Here is an 18,578-nt window from a genome sequence, read left to right on the forward strand (position 1 = left end):
CCACGAGTGAACTAACTAATAAATTCTTCTCGCGATGGGGACCGCAGTGGGATATGCACTGAGAAAACTTTTTGTTTATCTATCAGCTGTTGCCATGATATTATTTGCGCTCGCGCAGATGACTCTGTTGAAACTCCTGTCATTCGTTTCCCCGGGACTGATGAAGAAAATCCATCTTAAAATGGGAGAGAAGTTTACGATGACCCAAAATCCCAATTTCAAATACGAAGACTGGGGTCCGAGTTTCTTTTCTCTGGCGTTCATTAAAACAGTGCTCTCCGTGAACTGGTGCTCGCTGGGCCTGGGAGCGTTCGAGGGCCACGCGGCTCCAGACACAGCTGTATTCACCCTGGACGGACAGAAGTCGAGCATTCATCGTTTTCTTAAAGGTACAGTAAATTCGGTCTATAAATAAGTAGTCGTTGTGGTTTTGTTGTTGTTACTGGAACAATTTAACCAATTGTACCAGTCTCAAGGTTATATAATAATAATAATAAGATATAATATTAATAATAATTGTAATAATTAGAGTGAATAGGGGTCCTAATTGTCTTTTCCAATAATATTTATTTTTGTGTTTGTTTATACTGTTAGATATTATTTCTGATCAGTGTTGGGTAACTTACTCTAAAAAAAGATTACTGTACTGATTACGCTCTCTAAAAGTATTGCATTACTAATTACGTTTTAAATCCAATATCAACTTTAACCAGTTAAACAATTCACTGATAGACATGAACCTGCTCTTTCAATTCTTTCACATAAATAGTATAAAACTGTAGACATTATTCTAGACAATGTCTTGTCTTTATATTACATTAAAAGTAACTGTAACTAGATTACAGAACAATTAAGAGTAATCTCTTACTTAAATTGTAATTTATAATTAATTACTTAATAATACTTTACATCCAACACGGTTATTGATGTGGTCTTCTTCACAGGGAACCGTCCACTGGTTCTGAGTTTCGGAAGCTGCACATGACCCCCATTTCTCTACAAGCTTGATGAGTTCAAACAACTTGTCAAGGACTTCAGTGATGTGGCAGATTTCCTCGTGGTTTACCTTGCAGAGGCGCATGCGACTGGTAATGACAATTATATTTCAGTTAATTAGAAATTAAGGGCAACTGTGCTTTCAATATGGGTTGATGTTATCTATGCCCAGATGCACTGAACTGTACAGTACTTTACATGTAGTAAAGTGATCATTCATGTATTATGCAACTAGCGAAATTATTCTGTTTTGTTTTAGATGCTTGGGCCTTTGCAAACAACGTCGACATCAGAGTCCACAAAACTTTGGAGGAGAGACTGGCTGCAGCCCAGACCCTGGTCAAAAAAGATCCCCTCTGCCCTGTGGTAGTGGATGACATGACCAACATCACTGCCAGCAAATACGGAGCCCTGCCTGAGCGCCTCTATGTCATTCAGAGTGGGAAAGTTTTCTATCAGGTGAGCATTTTGCAATGTAGACAAACTGCACAGTGAACACAGTTCAGGAAATACTTCCAAAGTTTCATAACTGCTCTCGTGAGAGCAGTAGAGAGTTGCTAAGTAAAGCTTTGGAGCATTTTAACCTTGGCCAGAGGCTTTTACACACCCTCTTCCTCTTGCAGTAAGCAATTTCACGTGTTTATAGAGGTGAAAGGTTTGGAACGAGTTGAACAGCATGAGGCAAATAGTTTTATAGTCACTTGGGTCTGTTCTTTTACTTTTGTTGGAGTTTTGATTGACAGTTTCTTGTATATTCTAAATATATTCATCAGGAAGTCAACAGTATGGAAGGATTTTTACACACATTTTTATTCTTCCTAACAGGGTGGCATCGGACCTTGGGGGTACAACCCTGAAGAGGTTCGAAAAGTTCTGGAGAAAATTGAATAAACAGAAAAAAATATATAAGTGTTCTATTCATGGTTGCATTTATATATTTGCACTTTTATGAAATTCTATAGCCTGAACAAATTTTATGAGTCCTTGTGTTTGCTTGTGACAGATACAGATGAAACCAGCTGGTCTCTGTACCTCGATGTTTTAAACACAAGGGGATGTAAAATGTAAGTAGGTGACAGTATCTTTAGCATACAATTTTTAAAGGAACATATATGTACATTTTCTTTAATAAACCATTTTTTTTACTTCAATGTAAATGCATAATTATCATACAGTATCAGCATTGTATTCAAAGACAACTACTTACTAGGGTAAAACTATGTGAACTGTAAACTGATAATTCAGTCATTTGTTCTAAAATTTAAGAGCACAGATTTCCCTAAATATACAGAGTTTAACAACTCTTCAAATAAACAACCATATTTATCATATCTTAGTCAGTGTGTGTCATTATATAAATCATGGCAGCTTTACATCATATTAATGGTGTGTGCTTGTCCTTCAGTGAAAAGCATATCTTAAACTGCTCTTTCAACCATGCTTGACCTGACAGATACTTCCAAAAACCTCTTTTAAGCTGCACAGTTTGTATAACAAAGGAATTATAACAATGTAATTGTTTTGTGAGTTTTAGTAACAATAAACCTGGTCCTCATTTGGACAATGCTAATCTAGACGCAAGTACATAATCTGATGTCATCTACTATGGAATACACTTACATATGCATGTTTTTTTCATAACCCTTGCACATTATTCAAGAAAGAATTTGTTAAAACTATAACAGATGGAGAGGTCAAATGAGAAGATGGGAGATCAAATCAAATGTAAAAGCAAAAGATGTGCTGGTTCTTGGACTTCTACCTGTTTTACCTTTAATTTACTTAAATTCAGACTTCAGCAATTAAATTCTAAGATATTCATGAATGATAAACAACTATCAGTTTCTGTTCTTTAGCCTCAAGAACCTTAACCTTACGACTGCATTTGTACTTTGGACTCATGTCTCATGTTGTATTTGGCAGTGGGTTCCTCACAGAGCTGCAGACTCTATAGATTGATTCAAAGACCAAGTCTGACACCAGACTCTGCTTTCATTCATTTGAAAGAGCTGCTAGCTCTTTTAAACATTTTTCTTAAGGATAAAGGGTACAACTGGATTACTTAAGCAGCTAAATATGAATGTGAAGCCTTTAATAGGCTTTAAAATGCCTTACAGGTGCTGGTCATATAATTAGAATATCATCAAAAAGTTGATTTATTTCACTAATTCCATTCAAAAAGTGAAACTTGTATATTATATTCATTAATTAAACACAGACTGATATATTTCAAATGTTTAATTCTTTTAAATTTTGATGATTATAACTGACAACTAAGGAAAATCCCACATTCAGTATATCAGAAAATTAGAATATTGTGAAAAGGTTCAATATTGAAGACACCTGGTGTCACACTCTAATCAGCTAATTAACTCAAAACACCTGCAGAGCCTTTAAATGGTCTCTCAGTTTAGTTCTGTAGGCTACACAATCATGGGGAAGACTGCTGACTTGACAGTTGTCCAAAAGACGACCACTGACACCCTGCACAAGGAGGGCAAGACACAAAAGGTCATTGTAAAAGCGGCTGGCTGTTCACAAAGCTCTGTGTCCAAGCACATTCTAATTATATGACCAGCACCTTCAGTGTCACAGTTATATGATGTGAATGATTGATTTACATAAATTTGTTATCATGACCTTTGATTTCCATCATAATTATGATGAGAGTTCACAGACAGTTCGGTCACAAGATCAAGCAGCCAAAAGAGTAGCAGAATGTAGTCAACTGTTAAAACTTACCAAGTGTCCAGGAAATTACCTTACCAAAAGTGGACAGAATTAGTTGTAGTTATACTATAGTTAATCTTTCTGTAAATAAAATAGCAGAAAAAAAAACAGCAGACAAACCAGAAGAAACTCATTATCCTAGATGGGGTGGGGGCTTCAAATATTTTTGGGGTCATTAGAGGGCCTTAGAGTCAAAACAGTTGAAAACAACTAGTCTAGTGCATTTACTTTGAAAAACAATGGAAAACATTTTCTGTGGGAACCGTCCCTAATACCACAAAAAAAAAGACTCTTAAAGGGATAGTTCACCCAAAAATGAAAATTTGATGTTTATCTGCTTACCCCGAGGGCATCCAAGATGTAGGTGACTTTGTTTCTTCAGTAGAACACAAATTATGATTTTTAGCTTCAGTCGTTGCAGTCTCTGTCGTACAATGCATGGCAAATGGTAACAGAATCTATGAGAGTAAAAAAAACATGCACAGACAAAACCAATTTAAACTCTGCGGCTCGTGATGATACATTGATGTGTAAAAACACAAAACGATCGGTCTGTGCAAGAAATTGAAAAAAAAAAAAAAAAAAAAAAAGAGTAAAAACATTACATGCATTGTACCATGAGTAAAAACAGACGGAGGCTTGGGAAAATTTGGGAACAACTTTATCTTACATCGAAACTGGTTTACTGATTCAAAGAGAATGATTTACATGGAATTCAAATGGCTGGATCTTGGCCCTCTGGAGAGATGCTACCCTAAAAGGAGTTGGGGAACATCAACAGCTTTACATAGTTTTTCCAAAGTTAAAATCATTTCACATTGAGCTTTCCCTTTCTTCTTAAAAAGCAATTCACTGGAAACCAAAGGTAGGCTGAAACGCTGCTTTCCTGTTTGAATTGGTATGAATGACTGAAAAACAAGATGAAAATCCTCAAAGGAGCCAAATAATTTAGTAGTCATTATAGAAAAAAAGCCTATTCAGCCCACAGTTGATGCACAAGCTAACAAGAGCAGTGCAAAACAGCTACTAAAATGTAAAACAATGACCAAAAGTCTGTATAAATACAATAAGTTACCATTCGAACTGTAGAATGACTTTGTCTGATGTCGCTCAAATGAAACCAAATACAACAAATCCAAACACACTAGAGTCTGGCTTAGAAAAGCAAAATCCTTACAGGATGATACCTTTGAACCAACATTAAACCATTTCAGAGCTAAAACAAGAGGCACGTGGGAGGGAATTATATAAGAAAAACATGATATGGGAATCTTTAACCATCACAAATTCATCATGTCAATGAAACCCAACAATGGCTGAACTTTTTGCAGGGAGACCCATCCAGACGTGTAATCCAGTCACTCGCCTGAGGAGCTCTGAGGTCTCATAGGTAGTATGTTTGTCATGGTCAGCATCTGAGAGGATCAGCGTATCATTCAGTCTTTCACCAAAGATTGAGACAGCAGTTAAATTTCAGAAAAATAAGAGAACATGAAATCAGTGCAGAAACAAACAAAGTCATCTTCATGACGGAACCCGTCAATGCAGTTATTCCTTAAAAGCAGCTGCTTATAATGCTTGAAGACAAAAATGACAGTGTACCAGTAAAATACAACTGCGAGTCTTTCCCCGTTCAGAAAAGACACAATTCTCTCACCGCTTGACGCATTTCACTGGAGAAAAATAAAAACAGGTCATTGAAAGGCAATAAAATATTCACAGAATTCAAGGCCACGTATGAGAGTTCAGTGTCAAAAAGTCGGAGGAAGTTTTGTACGTGTAAACCATGCTGAAGTTTGACATGGATGTCGGATTTCGAGAGAGAGCGAACTGCGATTATTCCTCTTCGGCACAAAATGTACACACATCCAGCAATTATGTCAGCAGTAATCATACTTTTCTTCTTGATGAGAGATGGCCTCTGAGGGGAGCAAGAAAACTAAAAATCCAGGAGCACTGAGTCACACGTAGATCTTCCGATCTGAGAGAGGAGAAAAGGTTTGCTAGCCATTAAAAAAAAAAAAGTAACAACAAAAACCAATTAGATATTGCATGAGACCACTTGTGAGGACGCAGGACAGTCCCACCCAATTCCATTTCCTGTACATGTACTCTGTCTATGTCATCTATGACCAACTGTGAGTTTCCAGAATGGAGTAAACAGACTGGCATCAGACGCTCATGGTCATGGAAGGAGAATACTGCTGTAAAGACAGAAAGAAACAAGTAAATACAACGGACAGGAAAAACACAAAAACACTTTACTCCAATTTAGTGGTTGTGTTGCATTGTGCCAGCCAGGGGCGTAGTTTATGGGGGGGATGGGGTGAGGTAACCCCCCCAATATTCAAATCCATCAGTTACAACCCCCCCAATATTTCAACATGAAAATCACAGTAGATCAAATGAAAAATATAATATGAAAAAATAGAATTCATTTATTTTGTAAAAATAATTTTGCTCCTAATCAAATAGGAGTATGTCATAATGAATCAGACAAGAAATACTCCCCCTCCATTGAACCGATTGGTAACGCCCAACCAATGAGTCGCACTTTCACCAAAATAAGCGAGTGGAATGGGAGGAGTTTGGAAGGAGTTTGAATGGGAGAGCACACGGTTAATGTTAGCGCCAAAAATGAAGAGAAGCGCTGCACAGCGGACTATATTTAACTGCTGGTCAGAGAGGGATGCAAAAAAAATAAATAAATAAAGCATGTACTGAGAATGAGGTATGAGAATATTGTGTAATAGTTAGTTCACACCACTCCATTGCAATGTATTTAGCTATAACTAACTATAAGTTACCAAAGCAGCTGCCTGTTTTGCTAATATATTTTTCAATAGTGTCTATAATTATCAACGACAAAAGTATTCCCATCGGTGTTTATTTTCTTACTAAATTAATCTGACTTTTGAACGAATTGGATGAATGAACGATAGAAGTGGCTAACTCATTAAAACAGTGAAACACTGCCGCCTACTGGTGGTTTCAATACTTAATTTCTTTCTTTTGATAATCTCTATGTTAGAATTTTATGAATGATGATTATACACAAATTTCATAACGTTATGAAGTTTATAATCTCTTAACATGTTTTTATAACAGATTCGATGTAAATATAGCTGCAGGGTAGAAAAGTCAGCAGAGGGAGAGGAGGAGCAGGTGATCAGGTAAAGAAGATGCCATTGATTAATCAATAAAATAAAATAGGAAACAGTATCGAAAAACAGCAGCTTTGTAAAATTAGGCTATACATTAATGCCTTTAATGTTTTAAAGATGTGTTTCCCTTTTAAAAAAAATTAAAATGCATTAAAGGCAGGGTAGGTAATACATGTATAAACAACTTTCTTCCAAATTTGTTTAAACTTTCTATATATATATCAATGCATAATTAAAATGTAAGTACTCTGATAAAAAGAGTATAAAAATCGAGTGACTCTAGACCGTTTAATCTGTATTAAACACAGCTCATTATTTCCATTTCGGGACGAAACATAGGATTGGCTTAGGCGACTGTCACTCTCTCGCAACCATGGCAACCACCCTTTTGCCACACATGACCTGCCCACTTGCGCGTGCACGTTTGATTTGAGGAAACAGCACGTTTGATTCAACAGGCACGGATCCTAGGAATACCAAAACAATGGCAGAGAAACAGCAAGCAAAATTCAGAGTACCAGCCTATGCAGTTAGTGAAGGCAAACCAGGCAAAAAAAGGAAGACAGTAACAGTACAAGAAAAGGCAATGAACAAAAAGTCTTTGGATAAACAAAGAAATAAAACGCGAGTTAAAATCGGCGTGGCTTTCCAGCGATGGCGAGAACTGAGGGAACTCAAGGGGCTGAAAAGTGACTCCTTGATGGCTTTATTTCTGCTGGACAGGTAAATCTTTCTTTTTGTATTTTGATCATACATATTTTTTTCATGAAGCATGTGTCATTAGCACACGTAGCTGCGTAATATAGCTAACATAACATTACTTAGCGAGCCATAGTAGAGGCTTTGGAAGGAGCCCAGAAGGGAGGGGGTGGAGTGAATGGAAATAATGAGCTGTCTTTAAAACAGTCGTGAGAGGTCTACAGTCACTCGATTTTTATACTTTCTTTTTCAGAGTACTTACATTTTAATTATGTATTGATATATAAATAAAGTTTAAACAAATTTGGAAAAAAAGTTTTTTATACATTTTTTTACCTACCCTGCCTTTAAGGTGTAATGTAAAAATCTTAAAATAAATGTCTAAATGTTGTCTCTTTCATATTTGTATATGTTGAATTTGTAATCAGTTAAAGCATGTTGCCAGACAGATAGATAGATAGATCTTTTGAAAAAAAAAAAATAACGGGCAGCATACAACGTTCAACCCCCCCAATGTTCAAACCAAATCTACGCCCTTGGTGCCAGCACACCATTTTTACTGTAGGATAAAAAGTGAGCCGTGCATGGTAATGGCACATTGTTAAGCTACATAGCTAGCAGTTTCAAAACATATCTCTTTGAAAACTGAGATTTTAAGTGGATACATTTTAGTAGCCATTTTTTATTTTTATTTTGAATTAATAAATTAAAAAAAATGTAAAAAAATAAAGTTTACCTTTCATGATTTAATTGTTAGCTCACAAACCCCAGTTTGGGAAACCCTGTTGTAATATATAACATAAATGGATGTAAAAGTTGATGAATCTTACATTCTCATTCTGGAAGGAGTGAAGGTAGCTGCCTCCTACATCTTCATCTCTAGGAGTCCCGGGTGGATTGCTCATTCCACTCATGTTGTTAGGAGAATTCTGATGAGATTTGAAACTTAGTTGGCAAGTTTTCATATAGGATGTGAAATAAGTAGTGGATAAGAGTGCTGCAGAGATGGTGTATTGATTTATTGCCAACCTGTATGTTAGCGTCACCCTAGTCCCCCCCACCCACCCAAAAAAAAAATTCCAATAGCTTTTGGATTATTACAGAAAATAAGCTCTGTGTTTATATTTATGATTCTCTCTCTGGTTCTTTTTAACCTTTATCATGATAACCTTTACATATGAACAACTTTGAAGCCTAAATACAATTGGCACTAGTAAAAAGCTAAAGAAAGGCTGTAAACTAACTACACCACAGCATGACTTCAACGTAAACACCATAAGCTCTTAAATCTAAATAAATAAAAAAAGTCCCTGACTACCTCTGCAGTAGCATTCAGCCACTCATAAGCAACTACTTTAAAAAAGAAAAAAATAATAATAAGTGTGGTATTGCTGATGTGTTTATTGAATCACACATGAAAATATCCTGTGTTTGTGTTATCCACAGATCTCATTTCAGGCATTTAACCAAAAACCCACTGACTTCAGGATGATGGAACCGGAAGTGCAAAAATGCTTACTCATTTCCATGTTTTTGGACCCATTCCTGCAGCACTGTATTAAATATTCTTGAAATACATCTAATTTTGACCACAACCAAATATAATGGTGGTGGTCTTGAAATACTATTAGAAAGATTATAATCACTTTTGGAAGTCCATCCAGGTCTCCTGAACCTATAAAGGCAGAAGATTAAAAAATTTTTTTTCAAATAAATACAAGTTTTTATTTTGTCAAATTTCAAATATAAATACAGTAGCATTACCTCCGTTCATATGCATGGGGTCCATTCCTGCCATGGCCCCTAAGGGGCCCTCAGAGCCTGGGCCTATGGGAAACTGGACAAAATCAGCAGAATTAAAAAACAAAAAAACAAACAAAAAAAAACAGCCATGTTCTGACATCAGACAGTAATGATGAAAAAGGGTATGAACACAGCCAAGGCCACTTCTGCTGCACTAATGTAATACACTAAGCAATTTCTGAATGGTGTGCCTCTGAGACATGAGTCAGCAGGCCTGTCTCTTACACTGTTGCGGCCTCCACCTCCTGAGTTGATCATGGTGTACAGGTTTTCACTGGAGTTGTTGGAGTCTGAGGGTGAGAGATGTTTCATTAATGGGATGGAAATCTCTGCATGATCAGTTTAACAATTAATATTCTGCTTTAGGCAAAGCGTGGGGTAATTCTGACATCTATGGAAATCAGAGTTAAAGTAAATCCAATAGAGAAGGTTATGAAAGACTCTCAGCTGAATAACAGAGTGTTTTCCAAAGTGACTGTGTGGCAAACAGACCTGCTGGACTAGGAACAATTCCAGGTGTTCCTGGAGGCCCCCCTCCTTGTGGACCCTGGAGAAACCAATGGATTACAGCTTTAAAGTCATACTCCAAAGTCTTTATGAATTATTATAGTAATAAACTGTACAGTAGATTAGGAGCATTATTTTTTACCCCATAAGCACCAGGAGATGGTGATGAATATGGCATCTAAACCAAAACAAACGGAAATATGTTTGGGCATGTAGCATTTCATTATAGTAATGAATGTAATTATTGTTATAAAATACTTAAAATTAGTTAGAACAATTTTGACTCACATTGTTGGCATTTGGATTTGGCCATGGCGGTCTGCCATTTCCAGGGCCCCTATAAAACAAAATAATGTGTAAGATAATTTAGTTTCCATGTAATCAGTCATTTACATCATTAACTACAGTTCAAACATTTGGAGTTGGTAAGATTTTTTAATTCTTTATTGAAAGAAGTCTCTAATGCTAACAAAGGCTGCATTTATTGGACAATAATACAGTAAAAACAGTAATATTATAAAATATTATTACAATTTAAAATATTACAACAGAAAAGGTACTTTAAAGCATCATTACTCCAGTCTTCAGTGTCTCATGATCATTTGCTAATTTGGTGCTCAAGAAACATTTATTATCATCATCATCATCAATACAACAAAACAGTCATGCTGTTTATTATTTTGATACATTTTGTAGGATTCTTAACTGAATAAAAAGTTCAAAAGAACAGCATTTATTGAAAAAAAAAACTTCTGTAACATTATAAATGTCTTTACTGACACAATTTTTGACAATTGATTTACTGATCAATTTACAGTGTCCTTGCTGATTAAAAATATGAATTTTATTGAAATATTACTGACCCAAAACATTTGAATGGTAATCTATATTGCCACAAAAGGTCTTACATGTTCACTCCAGGCATGCCAGGACCCATTGAGTTGTGTGGTGGTCTCATCCCTCCTCCAAAACCCTGGGGGCCGGGGCCCATGGGACCCATTCCTCTAGGAACATTCATCCGCTGCATCGGTCCTTGAAATGGGGAAAGGAGAAGTCAAATCAGTTTAGGCAGTCTGCAGCTTTCTATTTTTTTTAAATCTTTATATATATATGTACAGTCGTGGCCAAAAGTTTTGAGAATAACATAAATATTAGTTTTCAAAAAGTTTGCTGCTAAACTGCTTTTAGATCTTTGTTTCAGTTGTTTCTGTGATGTACTGAAATATAATTACAAGCACTTCATACGTTTCAAAGGCTTTTATCGACAATTACATGACATTTATGCTAAGAGTCAGTATTTGCAGTGTTGACCCTTCTTTTTCAGGACCTCTGCAATTCGACTGGGCATGCTCTCAGACAACTTCTGGGCCAAATCCTGACTGATAGCAACCCATTCTTTCATAATCACTTCTTGGAGTTTGTCAGAATTAGTGGGTTTTTGTTTGTCCACCCGCCTCTTGAGGATTGCCCACAAGTTCTCAATGGGATTAAGATCTGGGGAGTTTCCAGGCCATGGACCCAAAATTTCAACATTCTGGTCCCCGAGCCACTTAGTTATCACTTTTGCCTTATGGCACGGTGCTCCATCGTGCTGGAAAATGCATTGTTCTTCACCAAACTGTTGTTGGATTGTTGGAAGAAGTTGCTGTTGGAGGGTGTTTTGGTACCATTCGTTATTCATGGCTGTGTTTTTGGGCAGAATTGTGAGCGAGCCCACTCCCTTGGATGAGAAGCAACCCCACACATGAATGGTGTCAGGATGCTTTACTGTTGGCATGACACAGGACTGATAGTAGCGCTCACCTTTTCTTCTCCGGACAAGCCTTTTTCCAGATGCCCCAAACAATCGGAAAGGGGCTTCATCTGAGAATATGACTTTGCCCCAGTCCTCAGCAGTCCATTCACTATACTTTCTGCAGAAGATCAATCTGTCCCTGATGTTTTTTTTGGAGAGAAGTGGCTTCTTTGCTGCCCTTCTTGACACCAGGCCATCTTCCAGAAGTCTTCGCCTCACTGTGCGTGCAGATGCGCTCACACCTGCTTGCTGCCATTCCTGAGCAAGCTCTGCACTGGTGGCACTCCGATCCCGCAACTGAATCCTCTTTAGGAGACGATCCTGGCGCTTGCTGGACTTTCTTGGACGCCCTGAAGCCTTCTTTACAAGAATTAAACCTCTTTCCTTGAAGTTCTTGATGATCCTATAAATGGTTGATTTAGGTGCAATCTTAGTAACCACAATATCCTTGCCTGTGAAGCCATTTTTATGCAACGCAATGATGGCTGCACACGTTTCTTTGCAGGTCACCATGGTTAACAATGGAAGAACAATGATTTCAAGCATCACCCTCCTTTTAACATGTCAAGTCTGCCATTCTAACCCAATCAGCCTGACATAATTATCTCCAGCCTTGTGCTCGTCAACATTCTCACCTGAGTTAACAAGACGATTACTGAAATGATCTCAGCAGGTCCTTTAATGACAGCAATGAAATGCAGTGGAAAGGTTTTTTTGGTTAAAGTTAATTTTCATGGCAAAGAAGGACTATGCAATTCATCTGAACAATCTTCATAACATTCTGGAGTATATGCAAATTGCTATTATAAAAACTTAAGCAGCAACTTTTCCAATTTCCAATATTTATGTAATTCTCAAAACTTTTGGCCACGACTGTACACTAATAACTCAGGCTCACCCTGTAGTCTGGGATCCATGTTTGGTAGCATTGGCTGGGCGGCTGGAACGCCACCTGGGGGCTGGAAAAGTGTCAAAACATTTAGATTCACATTTTTTTATTTTATTTTATTATTTCATTGGACATTTTAATTAAAGCTACGAAGGCTGACATTAAGACCAAGGTGATGAACTCACCTGATTTCCCATTCTGATGGGGGGTCGTGGTCCCCCACCAAAGCGAGGTGACATGAAAGGCTGCAACACAAATCAACCTGTCAGAAATCTGTAACACTCACATTATGTCTGAATCTAATGAAGTTGCATAGATGCCTGCAAGAACACGGGGGAACCACAGCTAAGCAGAGCGGGCTAACAGAAAGACAGCATGAGAAAAACAAAACACAGAGGGCAGAATCAGTCAAATGAAATAGTCCGTGAATAGACAGGAGCCACTACCTGACCGTGGGGTCCCATCATGCTGTTAGGGGGAGGAGGAGCGTGAGGGGAGGCCTGGGAGCCGGGAGGGCCCTAAGAAAGTGAAGAGACCACACGAGCGGAGAGCAGCAGCGAGGGAAAGGTAGCAAGTGATAAAGAGAGCAATGGAGAGACAAGAAAAAGAAAAAAGAGAGAGTCATTAGGCTATTAAAAGAGCTGGAAAGAGAACACCAGCACAGAACACACTGAGAATCAGAAGTGACTGGTGCTGAACAACTAAACTCACACTGAAAGAGCAAAGCATTATTGGCAAATTAATCAAACAAATGAATCAACAGGTGAACAAAAAGGATCAGCAAGAGCACTATTTAACATTTATGAAGAATTCAAAAGGAGCAACAGAATTTACATAGAGAAAGCCAACACTGGAGCAGACACTGAGTAGTCAAAGCGGTCCCATCATTTCCTGTTTTTAATTAAGGTTAAAATAAAAATAAAAAAACTAGGAATGTAAAGATTCACTCAACTCACGATGCAATATAATTTATGATAATGGTTTCATGATATTATTATTATTTTTATTTTTTTTTACAAAATCACTTAGAAATAAGTGTCTTTATTATTTCTCAGACAAAAGGCTGCATATTTCTGCTGCGTGAGAATGCAACTGTACTGTCTGACAGTATAAAGTATCTTTTCCCAATATAATCATGTTGTAATAAATATTTATTTCTATACGTTTAAAATATTAAAATGTAAAACTATATATACAAACATACTAAACTAACTAATAATAATAATAATAATTGCATAATACTTTCAAAAAACAACTGAAATTCAAATATAATTTTATATCAAATCATTATTATTAAAATATAAATATATTACAAGTATAATAAATTTATTTCAATAAGTTGAAATAGATGTAAATAAAAGAAAATCTATAAATAAAATGATATATAAAGTATGTAATTATCTCTAAAGAGTAATGCTATATTTTTTGTATATTTAAAAAAATATATAGGGATATAGCATACATAAACTTAATTTACACAAACTTATACGCAAAAACACAAACAATATTTAAAAAACATATACACATACATTTAATAATAATTGTTATAATAACAAAAACAATAATCATAAATATGTAGAACACATACTTTAAAAAGATAAACAGCTTTTTAAAATCATGAGAAACATGTATTCAATGTGATTGGTAGTCTATCCAGTGTTTGGATCAGTGACATCTTAAAAATATCTCACAAGAGCTGAGGTTTAGAAAGAGGGTGATGATCTAACCTGGAAGAATCCAGGGGGCATGGGTCCACCAGGCATGCCATCTCCTGGTGGCATGTTCCCAAGAACAGGACTGGGGGCTGCTGCGGCACTCTGTGGGCACAGATCGTTAAAAAAAACAACAACACACATTAGATGGGGGAAAAACACTTGTATTTCTTAAGCACTGATTTTTTTTTTTTTTTGATTTATTCTGTAAGTACAAAATGCAGCTTAATGCATTCTAGCACTCATAAATCTGTGCTCTAACAGCAAGCAATAAAGCCAACAGCATAGCCACAACTGACTGGTGTAAAATCCAATTTTAAGGTCTACAAAACCAAGAGGAAAAAAAAATAGGTTTCAGAGTACAACAGGGATTTGATCATGCATATAATGGCAGTGGAAAAAAAGCACAGTGTGGTCTGCTGCCTGTCACACTTCAGCCTGAGCTAACAGAGCAAGGCTTTTCAGAGAGCACTGTGAAATACCACAGGAAAGAGGTAGAAAGAAAGAAGAGCAGCTGACCCTGATGGAGCAACACAGATCAGAACCGGCCAATGGGAAGAGTCAGACTGAGACTGATCCACAATAATGGAACAGCTACGCTTTTCATTCAGACTATTCAAGTTCCAAGGGCCAAGACGACTTTTTATTTTTAAAATCAACACAAAAATCACATTCTTAATAATACATATTTTCTTGACATATTCACATTCAGTGATGTTATACTTAAAAAAAAAAAAAAAAATATATATATATATATATATATATATATATATATATATATATATATATATATATATATATATATATATAAAAAAATATAAATGTATAAATATAAGTTTCATATGCAAGTGTTTAAAAAGAAATATAAATAAAAAAAAACTAATAAAAAAATCAAACACACAAAACAAAAATACTAAAACTTTAGTATAACTTTAAAACTTTAATATTGAAAATATTAAAGTAAAACCCAATTCAAAACATTAATAAATACTATAATAGTATATAATTGTAGTGCATGTAATTCCAAAGAAAACTAACGTTTGAAGTCAAATTCGATCACTTGCTCCATTTCCAAAATGACTTATCCGTTTTGGCTGATGTCACCAAGGCTGCCATTTCCTGTTTCAAAGGTAGGCAATCCAACAAAATGAAAGGACATTCTGAAACAGAACGCCTACTTTTCATGATCCAATCAACTCTAAATGTTTAAAATCAATTTTTGCTGAATGTCTTGTTTCACTCCGAAAATCATATTTTATCAGAAGTGAAATGGGTGGGAATGTCATTTTATGTCGCCTTAGGATTAGCTCAAATAGTTCATATACCCAAGGAAAATCATTTTAGGATGAGTTAAGCCTGCAGGGAAAACGTTCTGGTTGTGTTACCCTCATGACAGCCCTCCATCAGCAATCTAACAACATTATATCACTAAAATGAAATAACTAAACAGTCCTGTTCTGCACAGCTCATTCATCCCTCATGCTCCAAGTTCGCTTCCATGCTCCTCGTTCCATCTGTCTCTTCCCTCCCTTTCAATCTGCCTACCGACAGGCTCCATGACAGCCATCAATCACTCTCCATCCCCACTGCAGCCCGAGGGGAGCGTTTCCCCTGACACAGCATGAAGACAACATGGCCACTGTTTAAAGAGGGCGCAGCCTCCTCCCCCACCCTCTGGAGAATAAAAGAGCACAGACCTGACGCCACGGTCCCGACCACAGCTGGGCACAAAAGGCAGGAGACTGCGGCGATCGCACAGTGACGTCAAAACATAATGCCCTATAACACTCCTGAAGATCCAGCTACGCTGAACATGCAGCTAATATTCGAATGAAGGATGTTTCATCTCTCCCTGTACAGCAGCATCCTTTCAGATTAGGATGTCTAGACAGAGGAGCAAGGGTTTGATTTTTAGACTCGCTGCATATGACCTCCGACCTGTGGCCCCTTCATAAATCTTGCGGCATATACAACATATACAATATACAACAGCCATATATTATTGGTAGGAGGCTAAAACTGGAGATTCTGGCCTAAGAGTCGCACATTCATTCCCATTTAAGTTGTTAGGAAAACTCATAGAAATAAGGTTTAGAGATGCTTACATTTGCAATTCCGTTTTAAAAAGTGCCATGCAAAGACCAATAATAAGAGCTGTCCCGACTTCAATCTTTGGTCACGTAGACCTTGATTTCCAATCAGCCAAACATCACGTACATGACAAAGCTGATCGTCAGAGACGCATACCATCTTTGACTAGAAGCAGTGAAGATTCCATGGAAAACCCTGCTGACATCATTGCTATTGTAGGGGTGATTACTACATCCTTCACACACGACACTGTACACATTTCCTTATTATAAAACACAGAGACTCTTCTAGAGTCTGCAGGATTCTCAGGCACATGAATGCATTCGACATAGATTATGGAAACAGTCTGAGCTTTTCTGTACTCACATAGTCGTGGAAAGCCTTGGCCTCGCTTGAATGTTCGCACGTGTCTCTCCTCTCAGGAGCTGCACAGTAGAGGTCCCAAAAGACACTGGGGTAAAGAAAAAAAGTGGTCAAATAAGCCCAATGAAGCCTAAAGTAATGGTTCATGCAAAAATGATAGCATCATTTACTCATCCTCACATCATTTCAAACCACTACGACTTTTGCATGTAAAAGAGTACACAGTCATACGGGTTTGCAGTGACATGAAGCGGAGAAAATATTGACAGAATTTTCATTTATTCATCAACTATTCCTTTTAATATTATAAAAAGACTAAATAAACTCAAAATACTCACCACCACCAGGAATGTAGGAACCCTGGAGGGTCTCCCAATGTGATGTTCTTTTCCCATCGGATCTAAAACGGACCAGAAAATTATCAAATCTTTTTTAAAATACAGTCTATAAGTGCATAGGAAATACCTTTTCAGTTTTAATGTTTGCCACTTTCAAAGAAATTCGAAAGTATTCTTACTTCTGACAGAAAAGTCTGCGCTGACTTCTGAGCACCAATGTGTAACAAATACTCATACACATACAAAGCTAACCTGCAATAAGACAGAGAGAATACAATATTAAGTTAATAAAGCAACAACTAATTACATAAAAGGCATAATATGATTTTTGAGGACAAATTCAAGAAATCAATATTGTCACACTCCTCTCTGATTTATACTTAAACAGTATCTATAGTTAAAATAAATGCATTATCCAAAGAAAACTCTCATTATATTAAACACAAAATTATTATAATTATCAATAATTTACATAATTAATTATTTCATGAATTTTTATTATTTATAAATCCCGCATTGAGCAAGGCTGCATCTCAAGAACATGCAAAATGCATAAAAACTAAACAAAAGACGGCACCCACTCCCATCCAAGACTGGCGTCTGAGGCTAAATGAAACAAGGAACACTGAAGCGCCCGTCCCGCATACAGAAACTATTTCAAATGGCTACATTAAAATGTAGGTGATTAAAAAAGGCATGGTTTTTATTCTTGATCACATCATAATATCCAGAGGCGAAAGCTCTGTGCCGTAGAGGGACCCCAGAATGGCGCACAGACGGGGACTTTCGATTCAGCGCTCTAATGAAGCCTATAGCAGCAGCATACGCTCCATATGCAGCCGTGCCTATACTGCCCTAACAATAGGCTACCTCCAACACAATAACACACGCACGACGGGCGATGTTCAAAAGACCTTACTTTTCCCGAGCTTGACCATCCGATGGCACGACGGAGCTTTTGCCTTTAGGAAACATGTTTTTATTTTGTGCACGGGAGAGTTGCCCGCGTTCGCTTTTCCTCTATTTTCGACAATTCATCTGTCACTGCTCCAGGTTCGACTGCACACAAACTAAACACACTGACGCCTTCTCAACCAACCTTGACCACTGGGGCGTGAGGAGGGGGGGTGGGTGGGTTGTTTTGTTTGATTGACAATGGCAATTGACCAATGACAGGGCGCCATTTCTCTTGCGTGTGCATTGTAGTGACGTATGCCCGGTGACCAAATAGTTCCTTCCTCCAATTTCCTGTGATTCTTTAAAGATGGGTTGCATTAAGCGCTCCACATTAATTAGCCCTGTATTTGTTTACCGTGTTGCCTTAATGGGTTCCGTGCTATAATACTAAAACTTAATAAATCGCAATACAATAAGATAATTAAGCTGAATCATTCTCTTATATATTATTATGGTTTGGAAATGATTGAAATAGTCTTTATTAATTACAAATAATAATAATAATAATAATAATAATTTTAACGTAAAACAGAC

At 37.0% G+C, this 18,578-nt stretch overlaps 2 protein-coding genes across 6 annotated transcripts; one reads left to right on the forward strand and one right to left on the reverse strand.

Moving 5' to 3' along the window:
* Positions 1-2,187, forward strand: LOC132115222 (type I iodothyronine deiodinase-like). Of its 2 annotated transcripts, none has more exons than XM_059523611.1 (4): positions 1-389; positions 945-1,088; positions 1,256-1,455; positions 1,822-2,187. In XM_059523611.1, the coding sequence occupies exons 1-4, from the start codon at positions 35-37 to the stop codon at positions 1,885-1,887; spliced, it is 765 nt and encodes a 254-aa protein (XP_059379594.1). In that variant the 5' UTR covers positions 1-34; the 3' UTR covers positions 1,888-2,187. The 2 variants fall into 2 exon arrangements, with proteins under 2 accessions (XP_059379594.1, XP_059379595.1); XM_059523612.1 differs by having other exon boundaries at positions 1,256-1,454; positions 1,825-2,187.
* A 2,185-nt stretch (positions 2,188-4,372) lies between these two features.
* On the reverse strand, positions 4,373-18,196 carry LOC132114724 (single-stranded DNA-binding protein 3-like). Of its 4 annotated transcripts, none has more exons than XM_059523005.1 (17): positions 18,007-18,196; positions 17,267-17,339; positions 17,088-17,149; positions 16,753-16,837; positions 14,311-14,400; positions 13,030-13,101; positions 12,769-12,828; positions 12,593-12,653; positions 10,808-10,931; positions 10,188-10,236; positions 10,042-10,077; positions 9,885-9,939; positions 9,618-9,682; positions 9,354-9,426; positions 9,236-9,264; positions 8,420-8,518; positions 4,373-5,927 (listed from the first exon to the last, which is right to left on the reverse strand). In XM_059523005.1, exons 1-17 carry the CDS (start codon positions 18,060-18,062, stop codon positions 5,898-5,900), a joined length of 1,119 nt encoding a protein of 372 aa, XP_059378988.1. In that variant the 5' UTR covers positions 18,063-18,196; the 3' UTR covers positions 4,373-5,897. The 4 variants fall into 4 exon arrangements, with proteins under 4 accessions (XP_059378988.1, XP_059378987.1, XP_059378990.1 ...); XM_059523004.1 differs by having other exon boundaries at positions 4,373-5,930; positions 18,007-18,195; XM_059523007.1 differs by lacking the exon at positions 13,030-13,101.
* Between the last annotated feature and the right edge of the window lie 382 nt (positions 18,197-18,578).

This window comes from Carassius carassius, chromosome 34, assembly GCF_963082965.1.
Source record: "Carassius carassius chromosome 34, fCarCar2.1, whole genome shotgun sequence".
Lineage (NCBI taxonomy): Eukaryota > Metazoa > Chordata > Actinopteri > Cypriniformes > Cyprinidae > Carassius > Carassius carassius.